General features: G+C 40.9%; 1 protein-coding gene across 3 annotated transcripts in view; it reads left to right on the top strand.

The window, feature by feature from the left end:
• Dnajc13 (DnaJ heat shock protein family (Hsp40) member C13) overlaps positions 1-19,965 on the top strand; it is a 117,482-nt gene that overhangs the window by 29,397 nt on the left and 68,120 nt on the right. For all 3 annotated transcript variants that reach the window (XR_003734563.2, XM_028869901.2, XM_028869900.2), the window contains exons 3-17: positions 1,997-2,072; positions 2,856-3,005; positions 3,433-3,474; positions 7,487-7,687; positions 9,631-9,837; positions 9,932-10,027; positions 10,734-10,825; positions 11,807-11,973; positions 12,085-12,164; positions 12,252-12,421; positions 12,882-12,981; positions 15,430-15,537; positions 16,648-16,803; positions 17,564-17,620; positions 19,761-19,882. Coding sequence is in view for 2 of the 3 variants with exons in the window: in XM_028869901.2 (XP_028725734.1) it covers positions 1,997-2,072; positions 2,856-3,005; positions 3,433-3,474; positions 7,487-7,687; positions 9,631-9,837; positions 9,932-10,027; positions 10,734-10,825; positions 11,807-11,973; positions 12,085-12,164; positions 12,252-12,421; positions 12,882-12,981; positions 15,430-15,537; positions 16,648-16,803; positions 17,564-17,620; positions 19,761-19,882 (1,824 nt within the window). In the remaining variant the exon portion in view is untranslated. The remainder of the gene's footprint in view (positions 1-1,996; positions 2,073-2,855; positions 3,006-3,432; positions 3,475-7,486; positions 7,688-9,630; positions 9,838-9,931; positions 10,028-10,733; positions 10,826-11,806; positions 11,974-12,084; positions 12,165-12,251; positions 12,422-12,881; positions 12,982-15,429; positions 15,538-16,647; positions 16,804-17,563; positions 17,621-19,760; positions 19,883-19,965) is intronic.

The following is a 19,965-nucleotide window of genomic DNA, read 5'->3' as shown; positions in this document are numbered from 1 at the left end:
CCTTTGGTTCTTGCATTCTCTCCATCCCTGTTCCACAATGATCCCCAAGCCTTGGGAGAAGGGGGTTTGATATAGATATTGATGTGTCGTTTAGGGCTCAACAGTCCACACTCTTAGCACTCTAACCAGTTGTGGGTCCTGTGTTGATCACCATCTTCTTCAGATAGACACTTCTCTGAGGAGGGCTGAGAGATGCACTAATCTATGGGTATAACAGTAAGTCATTAAAGAATCAGCTTAATACTATGCCCGACTAGTAGAATAGTAATAGTAGGTTCTCCCCTGGGGGCTAGGACTTGTTTAGTCACAGGTTCTTGGCCTGACAGTGGTATGAGGTATGGGTTTCATGTTGTGGAGTAGGTCTTAAATCCAATCAGAAAGTAGTTCGTTACACCCATGGCGATTGTGCCACTCTTGTGCCAGGGGACGCTTCTTGCTGGGTCAGCCATCACTGTAGCTCCCACAGTTCATAGCTGGGTAGGCTGATGGTGACTTTTCTCCTTTGGTAGTGTATGGCACCTGCAAACACTGTGAAGGCTAGCCAGTAGGAGTGAAGCTTCCAGCTCAGTGCCAGCTTGACATTTCCATGGTGTCGTCACAATGGGGTGTTACTGTCAGGTTCTGGAGGGTGGCCAGAGCGTTGGCATAGACCCCCAAATATTATAGCCTATTATCAGTGCAGTTGGCTACTTTGTCTTTAGTGGAAGCATTATGTGTTCCTCTTGAGTCCAGTAGTAGCTTTTGGTTAATATACTGTACATCTTTTTAGTATATTGGTTAAAAGCAGAAAAGCTTAGAGGTCTGGAAAGTATTTTATTTACTTAGTGTCCATTTTTATCATTAAAATACCATTGCATACAAGTATTTCAATAGTTTCCAGTCATGAATAGTTTTTTTTTCCTAACTGAAATTTGTTTCTCTGAAATGAACCATCTTCTTTGATTTTAAGAAGTGACTTGGTTATTATTCATGCTTACTTTAAAAACAAACCAGTGCCTGGGTTTTTCTTGTTTAGTTGCTGGGTTCAGTATCCTTCAAAGAATTAAGATGCTGCTGTCACTCTTGTCTGCAGATTTTAAAGCATGGGTGTGGTCAGTTTCTTCACTCTGGAGACTGCTGTGTCTGCTGTTTCGGATATTGTCATTGTTAACAGCTTTCTGAAGTTCTTCTGTGCAGTGATTGTTCTTAATTTTGAAATTTATCGGCATAGACTATTACAGAGAGTATTTTTTTCTTAATTGTATATGGTAATGAATTTTTTTATTCCTAGTTTTGTTTTCTTTTTTTCATTTTCTTATTCTAGCTAATGTTTTGCTCATTTTAATGTTTTATATCTAAAGAGCTGTCTTTATTTTTAAATATTTTTCTAGTTAAATTTCTACTTTTATCATCAGTATGAGCTCCTTTTCATCAGAATTACTGATAATTTAAGTGAATTTTCCTGTTTGGGTATGTAACTTTCAGTAAAGGCAATAAAATGAGAAGTGAAAAATTGCCTGCCTGTGATGCAAGCTTCCTATGTGTTTAAGGTTGCAGCCCAGAAACGCAACAGGTAGTTGCTTAAATAGGAATTAACGTCCCCTTATGTGCTGTAGTGAGCAGTTGTAGGCCATAGCTTTCTTTCCTTCCCATTGCGGTTTTGATGAAAGGATACTTTGGAAGAATTAGCCATGTGCAGTGTCTTGTTAAAAGAAAAATGTCCTATTTGGAATTCTTTCAGCATCCTTGGCTGGTGCCTTACCAGCTTAATTTGTGCTAACATCATTGCATTTGTGCAGAAGTCATATTTTCTATGCAGGAATATTAATAATTCCAACTAAAATAAATGATGGGTGGATTTTAATTCTGGTAACTGTTTAAGACATTAAAATCACCATTGGTCATCCAATACATATCTATCTATTGATATGTTCATTTAATGTTAGTATCATATGTATTTTCCTAAAAAAAAAAAATTGTTGTTTAAAACTAAATGTAAGCTTCTTTTTCCTTGTAGGTATAAGCGAGTCTTTTCAGTTGGAACTCATGCAGTTACTACATATAATCCTAATACCTTAGAAGTAACAAATCAGGTAATTATGTTGTAAGCTGTTAGGGGTTTATATGAACCTTTAAAAGCCAAGATTACAGCCCATTTTACCTGCTGAAATCAACACTTCAGGAGAGAAATGTCAGCCTGAAGATACGTGTTAGCATATGCTTTGTGTTGAGGACTAGAAGTAAAGAAAGGTGTGTGTGTGTGTGTGTGTGTGTGTGTGTGTGTGTGTGTGCGCGCGCGCGTGCGCGCGCACTTGTGCTTTCTAGGCTCTCAAAGGAATGGCTTTTATATATGTTACTACTGTTTCTAGCCATCTCTTACATAAAATTAGTCCATTTCTAAAGTTGTTACTATTATTCAGGCATATTAGTTATGTCACATGTAGTTGTTCACAGACTTGCCAAAGAACTAAAATGATTTGTTTGTAAAGGAAGACTAATTGAAAATGGATACATAAACATGCTTAACAATAGCCCAGCTTTTTCTATTTCTAAATTATGCATGTTTTTTATGTCTTTCTTAATGAGTACAATTGTGAAATGTTAAATTCCCTAATTCTTTTCACGTACTTAAATTGCTTTATATTAATAGCATTAAAATCACAATATAGTTTTGTTGTTGTTGTCTCTAGTGATTAAAAACCTTTAGGAGAACTTGAGTTGTGGAATTGCTATAGGCGCTGCTCCTCACTCCTCAACCTCCTATATTTGTAAAATATTGTTCTTTTAAGCAGTGAATATGGAATGAAAGAAATGAAAACAAACTTTGCATCTGATATCTTAGAGCAGAAGTTAAAGGCTTCCTTTCTTTTTGCCAGTGGCCTTATGGAGACATTTGCAGCATCAGCCCTGTTGGAAAAGGACAAGGAACAGAGTTCAACCTCACATTTCGTAAAGGCAGTGGGAAAAAGTCAGAAACGTTGAAGTTTTCTACAGAGCACAGAACAGAGCTGCTTACAGAAGCTTTGGTGAGAAGACCCACGTCACAAACTAGGTCTCCCTCCGCTTCTAGAAGTGAAGTGGTTACATTTAGTCCTGAGTTCTGACCCTGTGCCCACTCTGCTCCCTGATCCTGTACCCATTCCTCTGCTTTTTATTTTTATTAACCTTTAACGTGACACTGAAACTTTGTCTTTCCCACACAAACAAACAAACAAGGAAAAAACAAAACCTGGAAATCATTTGTAGTTAATAGTGTGTTAGTCTTTTGAATGTATATGTAAGATAAAGCATTGTATGTTTAATCTATTCTGCTCATCAGTAAATCCCCACAGTCTTGATTTATTATTAACTTGATTAAACTATAATTTTCTTAACGTAGTTTAGCATCATAATTACTGAGTTGTGGCTTTTACCTGTTTGGGGAGCCTTCCTTACCTGTGTTTTCTCTTACAGAGATTTAGAACTGACTTTGCAGAGGGAAAAATCACAGGAAGGGTAAGATTTGACATTTATCAGTGTGCATACGTAATTAAATGTTGCCTTCATTGTAGAAATCATTCCATAACCTATGTGTTCCTATTACAGTAAAACCCAAAGGAAATACAACTTTAATGCCTCTTAACAACATGAGGAAGAGATGAATTGTAGTTTAACGGGAAACTCAAATATCAAGAAATAGATTTCAGTTATTTTTGTCAGATAAGAAAAAACAAAAGTCACCCACTGAAAAACCAGAGCGTTAAAAATTGTGTAGGGAGCCAGGCGTTGGTGGCGCACGCCTTTAATTCCAGCACTCGGGAGGCAGAGCCAGGCGGATCTCTGTGAGTTCGAGGCCAGCCTGGGCTACCAAGTGAGCTCCAGGAAAGGCGCAAAGCTACACAAAGAAACCCTGCCTCGAAAAACAAAACAAAACAAAACAAAAAAAAAAAAAAAAAAAGGTGTAGGGGCTAGAGAGCTGGCTCAGCAGTTGAGATGCCTGTTGCTCCCACAGAGGACCTGGATTTGGTTCCTAGCACCCACATAGCAGCTTGCAACCAACCAAAACTCCAGTTCCAAGTTCCAAGGGCTCCAATAACCTGATTCTGACCTCTGCCGGTACTGGGTACACACATGGTGCACAGGCTCACATGCAGCCAAGACGCTCAGTTACACAGAACATAAGCCTCCAAGCAGTGCGGCCGTTCAGGTGCTCTTCCAGCGCTCCACACAGTGACACCAGTCCTTGCCACGCTGTAGCAGCACTGTTAGAAATGGTAGCAGTTTGGTTTCTGGAAGGTCTGAGGTCTGGGAGGTTCAGTGCTGTCTTTCTGCATGCCCCTGAATTGGGTCTGCTTGTACTCAGTGAAATCAGTATGATGCTAGCAGCTTTGGGGAAAGTCACGCTGCTTAGAGTCCTGACGTTCCCAGCCAGGTCTCCCTAGCCTGTCACTGCAGAACTTAAATTAAACCAGAGACTTTGGGGAGAAGGGATGAGGACTTTTGGTTTTTCTCATGAAATATTCAAATTCTTAACCATGAATGGGTTTTACCCTTGTTTGCACTTTTTTCCCCTGGTACTAGAGATTAAACCTAACCTTTCTCCACACCAAACTCTGCCTGTACTCCTCAGTTTCTAAAGTTTGAAACAGGGTCTAAGTAAGATGCTCACAGATGGCCTTGACCTCCCTCAGTAGCCCAGGCAGATGATCTCTGGTCTTAGCCTTCCAGGTAATGAGGATTACAGATCTGCATCACTGCCTGGCTGTTTCTACTTTCCTAACAGGGAAAATAAAGCCTTCTATTCTAGCACTGGTGGGAACCACTATCTCTGCCGAAGTTAGAAGTGGATTCTGATGTGCTGACTGAACTGGTCTTCTCCTGTTAAACTCGGGTTCTTTCTGTGGACATTTTTCTGTTGGCTTAAGCTTCCAGAGCCTCGCTTATTTCAGTGCTAGCTCTTGGCTGGTCGCCCAGGAGCCATTTCAAATAGTTTCATGTCAGCTGACGAGCTGCTTGTTTATTGTCATGGAGGAGCTTCTGTCGGGTTTCTGTAAATCACAACTTGGTGTGCATATCATAATTATCTCAGGTGAATTTTCTGTGTCTCTTTGGATGACAGCTGCTTCTGAAACTGGTCTAAATCTCCCCTTTGTATCGGTTAACTCCAGTCACTTACTACCTGTCAAACTTAGAGGTAGAAACAGTATAAATAGAGGATGTGACACTTGTACCTCCCCAGAATAAGATGGGGCTCCACTTCAAATGCTGACTGGGCTAAGCGGTGATTACATAAGTTGAATTTGATCGTAATCGTAAGCCTGCTGTCACCTTGCTATACTCAAATTATGGTCTTTCAAAGTCCTTTAGGAAATATAATGATACGTTTCCATCAGCAGCTGCTCCCAGTTGAGAGAAGTGGAGACTATCCTGCAGAGTGAGTTTGGGTGTGTTAGCAAGCATAATGGGAAAGCACCGTTGTCCTAGGAAGATGGTTCAGGGGGTAAAGTACTTGCTGTGCAAGCCTGAGGACCTGAGTTCAGAACCCTCTTCCCCAGTGCATGAAAGCCAAGCCAGGTGCATGCTTGTAGTCCCAGCACTGAGAGGTAAAGACAAGGGGCTTCCTAGAGATCACTGAGCAGCCCGTCTAGCCAGTCAGTAAGTTCCAGGTTCACTGAGAGACCCTGTCACAGTAAGGTAGACAGACAGAAAGACAGCCAGTGTTGACCTCCACATGCACCTCCCCATGAATACATCATGCGTAGGAATGCATACATACAAGAAAAGGTAAACACCACGAATTTGGTGCTCTCTCAAAGCCTTTTTTGCTGGAGAGGTGTGGCACTCATCTGCCCTTTTGTCAACCAGTATCAGGCCCCTGACTATCTTCCTGAGTGATACAGATCCTTTTATCTTTTCTGCAGAATTCTTTTTATGGACCTGTTCTGTGTGTGAAGCTATAGAACAGTGTGCTGAGGGCACAGGTGTGAGCTGGTCCTGTGATGTTGTTGAGTTGTTGGTGGATGTCAGTGAAGTGATCATGACGGCAGTGCCCTACTCCTTGCTGAACACCTGCAGGAGAATTTCTCTCAGTATCAAAAATAGTGTTCTTGAGCAGCCAACCAGTTCTTTTCTACTTTAAGAATGGTGCAGTGCATTCCTCATACAGATGGATAGAAAACTCTGGTGTCGGAGTGTAGAGGAGGATATTCACTTCACAGCTCGCACCTTATTATCCTTTTCTCTGTCTCCTGCTTCATTTAACTTATATCTGTTTTCTTCTGTGCCACATCATTTTGTTTAGTGACCTTCATTAAACATTTTCTGAAGAATGAAACTAGAAGTGGGGAAAGAACCACAAAAACAAATTTTGTTGAAAAATGTCTGAACATATTATGTGCTGATTAAATAATAAAACATAAAAAGAAAAAACTGAATAGTAAAAGGATATTGATCATGCTGATCATCTAATGCCCAGATACTCTAATTTGCTGCAAGGGATCACAGCATCCCCAGGGCACTTGGCTTACTGTTGTGATGAGACCTCAAAGGTAACCTTTCAGTGGTATGATTATAAGAAAGCAAAGAAGTCGGGCTGAGGTGATGGCTCAGAGGTTAGGAGCACCGACTGCTCTTGCAGAGGTCCTGAGTTCAATTCCCAGCAACCACATGGTGGTTCACAACCATCTGTAATGAGAGCCGGCACACTCTTCTATATATGTAATAAATAAATAAATCTTAAAAAGAAAAGAAAAGAAAGCAAAGAAGTCATACCACTGGTAAAATTTTGGCTTCAGAAATTTTTTGGATGTAGATAAATTGTATGTTAATGTAACTGGGCCAATACAGAGTTTTTAATACTGTGACTTCCCCAGAAATTCAACTTAACCAAAAGTCAAAATCTTTTTCCTTAGAAAACCCCCTCCAAATACAGTTGGTTCTCTTTCTGTTTAAGATCTCCTTTTTGGGTGTGGCTGTATGTCATGTGTGATTTTAAGGTCTCCTTTTGGGGTGGGCTTTATGCTGTGTGTGTGGTTTGCAGGTTTTTTGTTGTTCTTTGTTTATTTTGTTTTTTGCTGCTTTGTTTAACTTTTGAAACAGGATCTGGCTGTGTTGCTTCTGACACCCCGGAACTCCTGGGCCCAGGCAATTTTCCTGCCTCATCTTCTTGAGTGGTTGGGACTATATAGCACATCCTTTTGCTAGCTGGATTTCCTCTTCTTTCCTCTTTCCACTTAGAGATATAGGTATATAAGGTAGTTTAAAAATCTTTTACAACATAGTGTAAACTTAGGTCTTGGCTAATTAAGGAAGAATGTCTTCAGTGTATGAACATTCTTAATGAAATAAACACTGCTATCCTTCCCCACCCCCTAGCTAAAATTAACAACCTTACAGTTTGGATAGTAGCTGTTAAAACTACTTGGATTTGGATTTTTGGTCTTTTCAGCAGTGACTACACAGTCAATGTAACTTTGTTCTATGGCATGCTTAAATTTCACCCTGAAGGTACTGCTGTGCTTCTCTCTAGAGATATAACTGCTATAAGCACCACTGGAGTGATACAAGGAAACCTGTGATTCTGGAAGTAACTCCTGGAGGCTTTGACCAAATAAATCCTGTAACCAACAGAGTGCTGTGTTCCTATGATTATAGGAATATTGAAGGCTTCGTAGATCTTTCTGATTATCAAGGAGGATTTTGTATACTTTATGGAGGATTTAGTAGATTGGTAAGTAGTATTTGTAAGAAGACATTTATTTCAAAGGGATGTAACTGGAGTCTGGGAAGATAACTCAGTTGAAGTACTTGAGGACCTAAAACAGTTCAAAAGTAATAGCTGGCAATGGCAGTCCCTATGTCCAGCACTGGAGAGACAGGCAGGCTGGATCTTGGTGGTTAGTCAGTCTATACTACTTGGTGAATTCCTGTCTGGGGAGTGGGGTGGAAAAGAGGTAGACAGTGCTTGAGGAGCAGCATCTGGGGTTGTCCTTTGGCCTCCACACAAACTTGAACACACATGGCTTATAGACCAATTTGAAGAAAATACTGTTTGCAAACTTCTTGTATAACTCACATGTCTTCTAGGAGGAAGTGTGGTATCAAGAGTCTGGCAGGCTGTGGTGTCAGAGATACCTAAGTTGAATCTGTTTTCTATCTTTAAAGTGAGGAGAATAACTTGCATATTATGTGGAATATGTATATGCATTTATGTGTGTGTGTGCGCGTGTGTGTGTGTGTGCGCGTGTGTGCGTGCGTGCGCGCTCGCGCGCATGCACTCATATGCATTGCTTAGTAGCAGTCCGTAAATGGTGCTGTAGTTTTTATCAGCATCATGTCATACCTGAAAATTTCTAAGCTTTCCTTGAGAAATGTAATTTAGAAATCTCTTAGTTATAGGGAATTCTGTCCTCTGTTGAGCTGTTTGTAATAAAAACATGTATTGTCACTAGAAGTCTGAGGACTGCAGCATGATTTTTGTCTTGTAATTTTGAGTTACTAAGAAACTGGGAGACATCAGACACTGCTTACAGTACTGAAATCCTGTTTGTTAGTAATGGAAGCTATTCTGTTTGGATAGGACCATCTTTGTAGATTATTGTCTTCTTTAATGAAACGTAAGTCTACAACCTCACATGTAAGCACTAGTGTCTCTCCAATTAGAGGCCTCACTGCACATTTCCTTAACAGTGTTAGTTCCTGTAGCCATCTTTGTGGCCAGGAAACACTCTCCCAAAATTTAGTGTTCTTTGAATAAAATACCATCCCCAAGATAGCAGAGCAAAGGCAGTACCAGATCACTGGACATGTAAGAGGGTAGATGGTAGCAAAAGGAAAGCAAAGAGAACAGTGGACATGCAAATAATCGGATTGATAACATGCAGAGTTCTGTCAGCCTTTTTCTGTCTGAAACTTTCTGTGTTTGATGGGTACCATACTGGTTTCCCTGATCTAGGAACAGGGTAGATACTTTGTTATATCTGAATATAGACACAAAACATGAAAGCCCAAAGGAAAAAGAATGTTTCCCCTCATTTTAAAGTAACAAATTCTCCTGCCCAAAGGCTGCCTGTGCCCTAGACTGCAGACATTTGCTATGATTGACTTCTTGGTGGGAAATGTGCTTAATATAGTCATGTGACAGCCTAACTGTCACAGTTACTTAGCTAGGCCATATGGTGGAGCAATAAGGTAAAACTGTTGGGACATTCCTTTTATTGCCTTGACAGTTGGTTTGTAGCAACAATGTTCAATAATGATAAGCATTCAAATATTTAACATAATTTTGCAAGAAAATCACAGTCTAAAACAGTTCAACTCAGAGCTGCCTTGATTGAAACAGGGACTACTATCCCACAATTCTCACCTACCTCCCTAGGCTTGAGCTCTCCCCTGGAAGATGGCAAGCTGTTTGGTACAAATGGCAATAACCAGACTCTTGAGAAGTTGTGGGGTATTTTCTATTGGTTGAGTTGGTTTAAGGCTTTGTATTGCAGACTATGTGTTTTAATTTAGTATTTGTTTTTAACTACAATACACTGCTTATTTACTCCATTAAGTTCTGTTGCCTTTTTTCTTAGAATTGTTACATTAATCTCTTCCATGTGTGTTGAGTAAATATGGTCCCTGTTTTAGTTTTTTGAATCCTGACTTAGAAATTTCAAATCTGTGCAGCATTTATTTGCATCAGAGCAAAGAGAAGAGATCATCAAAAGTGCAATAGAACATGCTGGCAACTACATAGGGATCTCACTGCGGATCAGGAAGGAACCTTTAGAATTTGAGCAATATTTGAATCTTCGCTTTGGAAAATATAGCACTGATGAGTCTATCACATCTTTGGCAGAGTTTGTGGTCCAAAAAATATCTCCTAGACATTCGGTAAGAGATGTTTGTTGAACATAAAAAATTTGTTCGGGAGTTTTGACAGCTTCTTTAATAACTTTTGAATATATTTCCATTTTACTGTTTGAAGGAACCTGTGAAAAGAGTTCTAGCAGTCACAGAAACATGTTTAGTAGAACGAGATCCAGCAACCTATAACATTGCGACCTTGAAGCCCTTGGGAGAAGTGAGTAAGCCTTCTTCGCTTAAATGGGCCAGCTTCCTACTGATAAAGTTGATTAAATTTCTATATTAATATATTTGTTCACTCCTAAGGATTGAGAAACAGGCTGCCGTGGTGGCTCACTTGGGAGGTTGGGAGCACTTGAAAGGCTAAAGCAGGAGGATCAGGAGTTCAAGGCCAGCTTCAGCTACATAGCAAGTTCAAGGCCAGCCTGGTCTATATGAGCCCCTGTCTTGGAAATCAACAATAGAAGTGAATGGGAAACAGGCATAATCTGTATTTATTTATTTATTAACCTTTGTATTTATTAGTTTTAGAACAATGTAGATCATAAACTTTACCTTCCAAATATACAAAGAATGAACTTTTATTTCCACAGTTGCATATGAAATTTGAATGAAACTTGAAAATAATTCTTAAATTCCGACATTATAGGCAGGTTACATTTTTTGTTTGTTTTATTTATTTTTTTTCGAGATAGGGTTTCTGTGTGTAGCTTTGACACCTTTCCTGGAACTCACTCTGTAGCCCAAGCTGGCCTTGAACTCACAGAGATCCACTTGGCTCTGCCTCCCGAGTGCTGTGATTAAAGGCGTGCACAAACCACCACCTGGTGCAGGTTACATTTTTTAATATTGACTTTAGAAGAAAAAGAATGATACCCAGTTTTTACAATTAGAGCTTTTTGTTTGAATTTTGTTTTTCTTAGGTATTTGCATTGGTTTGTGACTCAGAAAACCCACAACTTTTTACCATTGAATTTATAAAAGGGCAAGTTCGAAAATACTCCTCAACAGAAAGGTAGGGGTTTGTGTGTGCATGTTTATCTATTTTTAATTCATAATTTTGTGATCATAGTATGTGCAGGGCAAAGATATTGGTCAGCAAGGGATAGAAAACAATGGTTATAATTTAGAATTTTGAAATTATTTAATTTGGAAAAAGGTATTGCTGCATATTTTAAATGACCTCAGTTAACCTGGTCTGTGTTTATATGCGGATCCAGAAGCTAACCTAATCTTGATGAGGCTTGTCTCATTGGTGATTCTGGGTACTGACACACTGACCATCCTAACTGTCACACACAGCCACAGGAGCACTTACATTCATTCATAGTAACATTTCAGAGTTGCCAAAAACTAGGCACACTGCATATATCATGAGCTTGAGTCAGTACCCAGAATGTTGTGTATCCACACAGTTGATGGCTCTTCAGGAGTGCAGACCCTGTATATGCAGCAACCTGGGTGAACCTTGAAAACAGATGATGAACAATATAAGCAAGACACTGGAGACTCCATGTTGTATGGTTCTGCTTTGTTGACTTTTCCTTAAAAATCAAAAGTAAATGTAGTACATCTGTGATCGGGTCTTAGCAAATAGACACAAAGAAACTTTTTGTGGTGATCAAAATGTATAAAAACTGGATTGTGATGATTGTCCAACTGTTTTAATTTATACAAAATTGTGAAAGATTTTAATGAAGTAAATTTTGTGATTTGTATGTTAGGCCCAAGGAAAACTGTTAAAGATAATCTTTAGACAGCAAAACCTAGAAACATGAAGCCAGGGTGCTATCTACCTGATACAAGGTCATACAGCAGCAGTGTGGTGAAGGCCTGCTCTGACTGTGCCAGTCCGTGCTGAACTCTGCAGTTCACGCTGCCCACTGAACCCCAGTACATCCCTAACACATTACCTGCAGAAAGGCCTGTGCTGCGTTCCGGACCCAGAGTCCCTTAAGTATCAAACCTAAAGCTTTTTACTTTTAACTTTGCTTAGAGATTCCTTGTTAGCAAGTTTGCTGGATGGAGTAAGAGCCTCTGGTAACAGAGATGTTTGTGTTAAGATGACACCGACCCACAAAGGTCAGCGATGGGGGTTACTGAGCATGCCTATAGACGAGGAAGTTGAGAGCCTTCACCTCAGATTTCTAGCTGCACCTCCTAGTAAGTACTTACTTTAATGTAATTGCATCTCCACCCAGCAACATGACAGTCATTTAAAAACTGGGAATGCAAAGCTTTAAACTCTCCTTGAACCTTCTCATCTCTTTGTAGATGGCAACTTCGCAGATGCTGTCTTCAGGTTCAATGCTAACATTTCCTACAGCGGAGTTCTGCATGCGGTAACACAGGATGTAAGATACATTGTATTGTACTCTTGTTCCTTGTAACTGACTTTGGCTGTGGAAAAGCTACTCATTACTTACTCTTTCATTACTTAGGGTCTCTTCTCAGAAAACAAGGAAAAGCTAATCAATAATGCCATCACGGCATTGTTGTCCCAAGAAGGAGATGTTGTTGCTTCAAATGCAGAACTCGAGAGCCAATTCCAAGCTGTGAGGAGGCTTGTAGCCTCCAAAGCTGGTTTTCTGGCCTTCACTCAGCTTCCAAAGTAAGTTAGCCAGAGTGGGACAGTGCTTGCTGCTTCCTGTCCAGGCCCTGGGTTTGGTCTCTGTGACTAACAATTCATGTTGTATTTTGAACCTAACGTTATGTAAATAATTTGAACCACTTAAAATAGAAAATGCTGAGTAATTTATTTCTTTATGTTGGCTAAATCTAGTAACATATATGGTGATTTGGTAGTTTTTTATCCATGAGCAATGAAAAGGGAAGGTAGATGGTGCTGATATTAGATACTGGCCCCGTATTTTAGTAATATCACTGACTTTTGTGTTAATAAATTTGAGTAATTAGTTGCATTTTCATTAACACTAAAGAAGTTTGCTGTTAAAGCAAATAGATTTAGGAAAGTACATTCCAGAAGTGAGATTCAGAACATGTAACTGATGCCATGCCTCTGTGAAAACTCAGGAAGACCTGTAATTTAATAATAATAAATATTCTGGAAGGTTTCGGGAGCGCCTAGGAGTGAAGGTGGTGAAAGCACTCAAGAGAAGCCACAATGGCGTCGTCCACGCGGCTGTTGATATGCTCTGTGCCCTCATGTGTGTAAGTATTCCTCTCAAGTTGACTGGAGGGCTTCCTTTCCATAAATCATCCACAGTTGTGCATTTCCATTTGTTTATTCAGTTAACATGTTAGCATGTTGTATGTACTCATGGGTGTTGTGTGTGCTAGAAATAAAACTGTTAGGAAATAGTCCTTCTCTCCAAATTGCTAGCAGGCTAGTCAGGTAGACTCACGTGTGTAATGTGAAGTGGAGGCCATGGCACCACTGAGGAGCAGCACTTAGACCCTAGGTGAGGTGTGAAGTGGAGGCCATGGCACCGCTGAGGAGCAGCACTTAGACCCTATGTGAGGTGTGAAGTGAATGGAGGCCATGGCACCACTGAGGAGCAGCACTTAGACCCTCTGTGAGGTGTGAAGTGGAGGCCATGGCACCACTGAGGAGCAGCACTTAGACCCTAGGTGAGGTGTGAAGTGGAGGCCATGGCACCGCTGAGGAGCAGCACTTAGACCCTATGTGAGGTGTGAAGTGAATGGAGGCCATGGCACCACTGAGGAGCAGCACTTAGACCCTCTGTGAGGTGTGAAGTGGAGGCCATGGCACCGCTGAGGAGCAGCACTTAGACCCTCTGTGAGGTGTGAAGTGGAGGCCATGGCACCGCTGAGGAGCAGCACTTAGACCCTCTGTGAGGTGTGAAGTGGAGGCCATGGCACCACTGAGGAGCGGCACTTAGACCCTATGTGAGGTGTGAAGTGGAGGCCATGGCACCGCTGAGGAGCAGCACTTAGACCCTCTGTGAGGTGTGAAGTGGAGGCATGGCACCACTGAGGAGCGGCACTTAGACCCTAGTGAGGTGTGAAGTGGAGGCCATGGCACCGCTGAGGAGCAGCACTTAGACCCTATGTGAGGTGTGAAGTGAATGGAGGCCATGGCACCACTGAGGAGCAGCACTTAGACCCTCTGTGAGGTGTGAAGTGGAGGCCATGGCACCGCTGAGGAGCAGCACTTAGACCCTCTGTGAGGTGTGAAGTGGAGGCCATGGCACCACTGAGGAGCGGCACTTAGACCCTATGTGAGGTGTGAAGTGGAGGCCATGGCACCGCTGAGGAGCAGCATTTAGACCCTAGGTGAGGTGTGAAGTGAATGGAGGCCATGGCACCACTGAGGAGCGGCACTTAGACCCTATGTGAGGTGTGAAGTGGAGGCCATGGCACCGCTGAGGAGCAGCATTTAGCAGTCTTTGGTAGTGAGGAAAAGGATTCTCAGTGTTTCTCACATGCCACATTTGATCAGAATTTTAAAACTTGAGTAGGGATCTCTTAGGTCTGGGTAGGCTTTGCCTGGCATAGAAGATGGCATGTTCAAAGGCATGCATGGGAAGCAGCAGACACTACAGTTAATGATTTTAAGTGTGTGTGGAATGGGCAAAGGTGGGTAATTCAAACTTGAAGCTAGAGGTGTCTGCAGAGACGATGGTCATTGAAAAACCTTCTCTGTCAGAACAAAGAACGGGGTTTATACTTTTATAAGGATAACTGAAAGGTTTTTCAACAAGAGAGCAGTCACAAGACTAGGTTTGGCTTTCAGAAAACCCACTCTGGTGGGACATGGAGGAGAGAAAAGTTGGAGGCTGGTAGACCCAATGGTCGTGTGAAGAATGAGATGTTGAGCTCAGGTAGTGACAGTGGCTTGAAGAAGCAGCACCTGAAAGCTGAGTGATAAAGATCTGCCTCGGTGACAGCTGTGGGGTGCTGCCGACTGCAGAGCTGGATGGGGATCTTAGTGAGAGGGGACCAACATACATAACCACTGCATAACACCTTGGGTTTATTCCCCAAGTGAATTAAAGTTTATTTTCTTAACTATTCCAAATAATCCTCCTAAAGAATTAAACTAGTACGTAAAACAAAAATAGTGTGAAACAGGCTGAGTTCTCATTGGTGTTGGAATTGGCTGTGTGCATGGCTGGCTGTGGTTAGTCCTGGCAGTCCTATTTATTTCACAGCTGAGTCACCCGCCTTACCTTTCCCAAGCCTCGGTTAGGTCAGGTCCGAAACCTGCTTCTGACCAGCGTGCAGGCATTCAGTCAAAGGACAGTCACCTTGAGAAAAAAAGATTTGCCACTTCACTAATGTTAGCACTTGCTTTTAAATTCTAAGTCTCATCATTTCAAATTTAAATTATAAAATTCTTGGGGTGGGAATTGTTTCCTTTTGGTGAGGAGGCCTGTGACTGAGAAAGGACATTGCTTGTGCAGTAATGTATAGAAAGAGCATGTTTGGTTACTTGTCAGGGGTTATCAGGTCTAATCAGGCACTAGAGAAACTCCGCCCTGCCTGCTTCTCATCATGCGTTTCCTTTCTGCCATGTGACTTAGAGGCTATAGTCTTTTCATTGCTCCCGTGTGGAGCGAATGCCGTCTGTAATTGCCTTTTCTGTGCCGCCAGCACGGGACACTGCTTCTGACTCTCACTCTTTTTAATCCATAGCCCATGCATGATGACTATGACTTAAGACAAGAGCAGCTAAACAAAGCTTCTCTTCTCTCTTCAAAGAAGTTTCTGGAAAACTTGTTGGAGAAATTTAATTCCCATGTGGTAAGTTTTAATTAAACTTTTCTTCATGGGAAATGCCATACAGAGATGTTCTAGAAGTACAATATGAATTTGTTTTGTCACAAAGCTCATCCCTCAATGGTCACATTTCATCTTTGTCACCAGTGACAAAATACTCCTGCATTTTATTAGCTAATATAGCAATTGGAGATTGCTCATTTTTATTATTAGCTAATACAACAAACAGAGGATACCAATAATGCCTTCAGACTTTTATAATGATATATCAGAATTTTTTCTTCCTTTAAAAAAATGTTATGAAATAAATTGTTCTAAAAATAAGTCTTCCATAACTGACTACCAGTCCCTCAGGCACTGAACATCTTAGAGGACAGAAATTCTGTGAACGCAAACACATTGCCATAGTTTTACAAGCATTGTTAGATTGCTTTTTTTTTTATTTTTAATTAATGTGTGTAGGTGTTTTGCATGCCTGTATGTCTGTGCCACATGGGTGCAGTGCCTATGGAGGTCAGACGAGGTCATCAGATCCCCTGGGACTGCAGTTAAATGTAGTTGTGAGCCTAGCTGTCATGTGGGATGTGGGTGTTGGGGACTGAACCCAGGTTGCCCGGAAGCACAACAATGTTAACTGCTCGCCTTTATCCCCAGGACTCGGAAAGGTAGAGGCAGGTGGCTCTCTGTCAGGACGAGGCCCTCCTGGTCTACAGAGCTTGTTCCAGGACAGCCAAGGCTATAGAGAGAAACCCTGTCTCGAGCCCCCCACCAAACCCCACACCCCAAAAAAGTTAACTGCTGAGCCAGTTCCCAGCCCTTTCGCTTTTTTTCTTCCTTTTCCCCACTCAGTTACAGATTAACTTTAGTTAGAATGCATACTTGAGAAATTTGGGTTATTCTCTTAAGGTTTGACTGAATTTGAATTGTTTCTTTTGAAGATGACAAACAAGGGATTTGCTATATTAGCTAATGAACAAGTACTTAAACGTCATAAAAATTTGAATCCGTTGAAAAATTGAAGTCATTGTTTGTGTCTGACACCCAGAATTCAGAGAAAGGAACCTGTCATTCATTGTTGTGTTGCAGCTGGAGCTCCCTGTGTCTGTTCCTAAGCAATGTGCTGCTTTCTTTCAGGATCATGGGACTGGTGCCCTAGTAATTAGTTCACTCTTGGACTTCCTTACCTTTGCCCTCTGTGCTCCATATAGTGAGACGACCGAAGGGCAGCAGTTTGATATGCTCTTAGAGATGGTAGCCTCCAATGGAAGAACCCTCTTTAAGCTCTTTCAGGTGAGCTTGTCTGATGACTGCATGAAGACTTGTTGCTTCCCCACCCTTGCAGTGCAGGATCAGTACTTCAGGGCCATGCCTGGGTTGTGTACCCGGCAAGCACTCTGCTACTGAGCTCTCCCCACAGCTGGATCAGAGTGTTAAATAGTGTGTGTGTGTGTGCTTCCATGTGACAGTACAGCCTGGACATGACTGTGTCAGAGATTATTAACCTGCAGCTTTCTTGGTGTTTCATGTAGCGCTCTCCTCATGCTATTGACTGCTGTTGTGTATACTTTTAGATGTAGTGAAAAGCTTCCCTTTTTTGAGGGGGGCGTAGGCTTAAAGTTCCCTTTCTTTACAAATGTCCAAATAATCAAATGAGTTTTAGCCATATTGTTTATAAGCACTGGAAAGCATTTATTATTTCATCTGATGCTGTAGTGTTTGTTGTATTTATACATGTGTGTTTGCATATATATTTGTGATTTTAGTATTGTTAGTGCTTGATGTTAATCATTCAAACTCAGGTAATTATAGTATATATTGTTAGTCAAGCAAGTTGCCTGTTTCCTGCCTACGTAAACCAACTTGTTTAAAATTAGACTCTGATCTGACTTTGAGATGTATCTTTTTCTAATTGGTTTTCCTAGTGTGTTGCTTTCCCTAGGTTTATAGCTTATAACCTTGCACAAGTTGTGGGTGTTCCTTAGGTGTAACAGCTAAATGTGTCAGAATGAAATTCTTTTATTCACTGACGCTTTCCCCTTCATTTTTAAAGCATCCTTCCATGGCAATTGTAAAGGGAGCTGGATTGGTTATGAAGGCAATAATAGAGGTGAGAGAATAAGTTTGAAATCTTAAAGTTCCTGGAATGTTGGTTGATTCTTTTAATTGAAGTTGACAATATTGCCATTCGATCTTTGATGGGAAACTTTCAGTTCCCTGGATAAGACAAGTAGTTTTAGATCTTTATTCAGAATTTGAGCATAGAGCTCAAACTGAAAATGTATTTATACTGGCATCTCCAGATACTGTGCTCACACCTTGCTTATTTGCTGTGACATAAAGTCGACACTCTTCCCTGTCCATTTCATTGATATTGGTGGGTGCATTGAGTTTGAGGTACTGAGACTGCAGGGATCTGCTGCGGAAGCATCAATGGGAAAAGGATGTTACTGTGTGTGACAGTCACTGTGCATGACAACAGAAGTCCCTCTCCTGCTGTTGCTAAGCTCTAGGCATCAGGACTCACTGTAGCCACCAGATGCTGCTTCTGCAGGCTCAGAGCTTTCGCCTCCTGCTCTTTAAAAGATAAAACCATGGGCTGAGGAGATGCCTGAGTAGTTAAGAGCACTGATTGCTCTTACAGAGGAGTCTGGTTCAGTTCCCACAGCAGTCTTTCATTTCAGTTCCTGGGAATCTGTTGCCCTCTTCTGGCTTCTGTGGGCAATGCATGCATGTGGTGCATGGATAAGAACAGGCAAAAACACCTATCTGCATAAAATTGAATCTTTAAATTTCTGAAAGGAAAAACCATAGTCACTAAATAGCAGCTGCATTCTGTAATGTTTATAGTGACATTGATCTAAATGGCTTTTGAATTCCTGTATTTTGTGTTATACTAGCAATTCGGATAAAATGTAAGATTCTGTTCACAAAACTTGGCTGTTGTGATGCATGAAAAGCAAAGAATTAGTTTGCCCTTAAGTAGTTGTATGCAAAGAAAAAAATGTTTTTTAAGGATGTAGATGTCAAACTGGTTAGAACATCAAAGTTTGCTTTTGTTTCTGTTGTGTGTGGTTAGTGTATATACACACTGCTGAAGTCTAATTTTCCCTCTCTAGCTGATAAGTTCTAAAAATGGATACCACATCCTTAACTTTTGCAGAGTTTATGGCAGCCAGGCACAGTTAGAACCCTGATGTCAGTCTTCTCTTGACACTGTTTTTCCAGCATTTTGCCATTCCTATAATGGAGGCAAGCATTCATTCTTTATAAACAAGGCCCTGACCTTGGGCTTCACAGACAGATATCACATTAAATTTATAGCCAGTGATTAGAGCTCGTGTTTCTGAAAGATAATTTGTACACAATCTTGGCAAATAAACAGTACATAAACCTTGAAAAAGTTGTGATATTCAGGAAAAAAAAACACAAGTAACAAATAAAAATAGCCTATTTTATCACTGAGAAATACATTAGCATTTTGTTGAACTTAACTTCAGATTGTACACTATTCAAAATGATGCATGTGGCCCAAGTATGTGGCACACACCTTTAATCCTAACACTCTAGAGACAGAAACATATGGACCTTTGAGTTGGGGGTCAATCTGGTCTACGTAGCAAGGTCTATGTCACCAGGGCTGTGTACTGAGACCCTGCCTTTCAGACAAAACAAAACAAAATGATGTGCGTGCACATGATGCTGTGTTCCAGACATGCATTTGTCTTTTGTGTTATGTGCTTTACTTTCTTGCTTACAAAAGTATCTTAAGTATCACATTGCTCTTTTTGAGCCAAAATTCTTTGATTATCTTCAGTATCTAGTAGTCCTGGTGTGTTATTGTTGCCTAAATGAGTCTGTATAAGTGAAATAGAATTGGAACAATGAGTTGCCCCTACATCACACTGTCTTTTAATAACAAAAGTAAGCCTGACTTGAATATGTCTTTGATAGGAATTACTATTCTCCCTATGCCACTTGTCCCTGTTATTAGCTGATAAATACTCAAGAAATCACCCTACTTTTAGCATAATTCATAAGGTAAATTTAGCTGGAAACTAAAGTTCATTCCAAAGAAATAACATTAGCTGTAGTCCCTGGTGTTTTGGGGGTGTAACTAGACATCGCTTTTATTTTATTTTGTTGTGTACTGCCTGATTCTTTGTGTAAAGCTGCAGGGCTGGTTTTATAAAGCTGGAAGAGTTTGTTCTAGATAGCTTTTTAGGGACCATCTTTCCCTTTTTCCAAAGGAAGGTGACAAAGAGATTGCTACTAAGATGCAGGAGCTTGCCCTAAGCGAGGGCGCCTTACCCCGACACTTGCACACTGCGATGTTTACAATCAGTTCAGATCAGCGCATGCTCACAAACAGGTAAGTTGTTTAACCCCATAAATTAACTTTCAATTTAGATCACATTTCAACATTGTGTAAACAAAAGAGCATTAGGATCATAC

This window comes from Peromyscus leucopus, chromosome 7 (assembly GCF_004664715.2).
Source record: "Peromyscus leucopus breed LL Stock chromosome 7, UCI_PerLeu_2.1, whole genome shotgun sequence".
Taxonomy (NCBI): Eukaryota; Metazoa; Chordata; class Mammalia; order Rodentia; family Cricetidae; genus Peromyscus; species Peromyscus leucopus.
The sequence above is the reverse complement of the archived record's forward strand: the minus strand, read 5'-3'. Positions and strand labels throughout refer to the sequence as shown.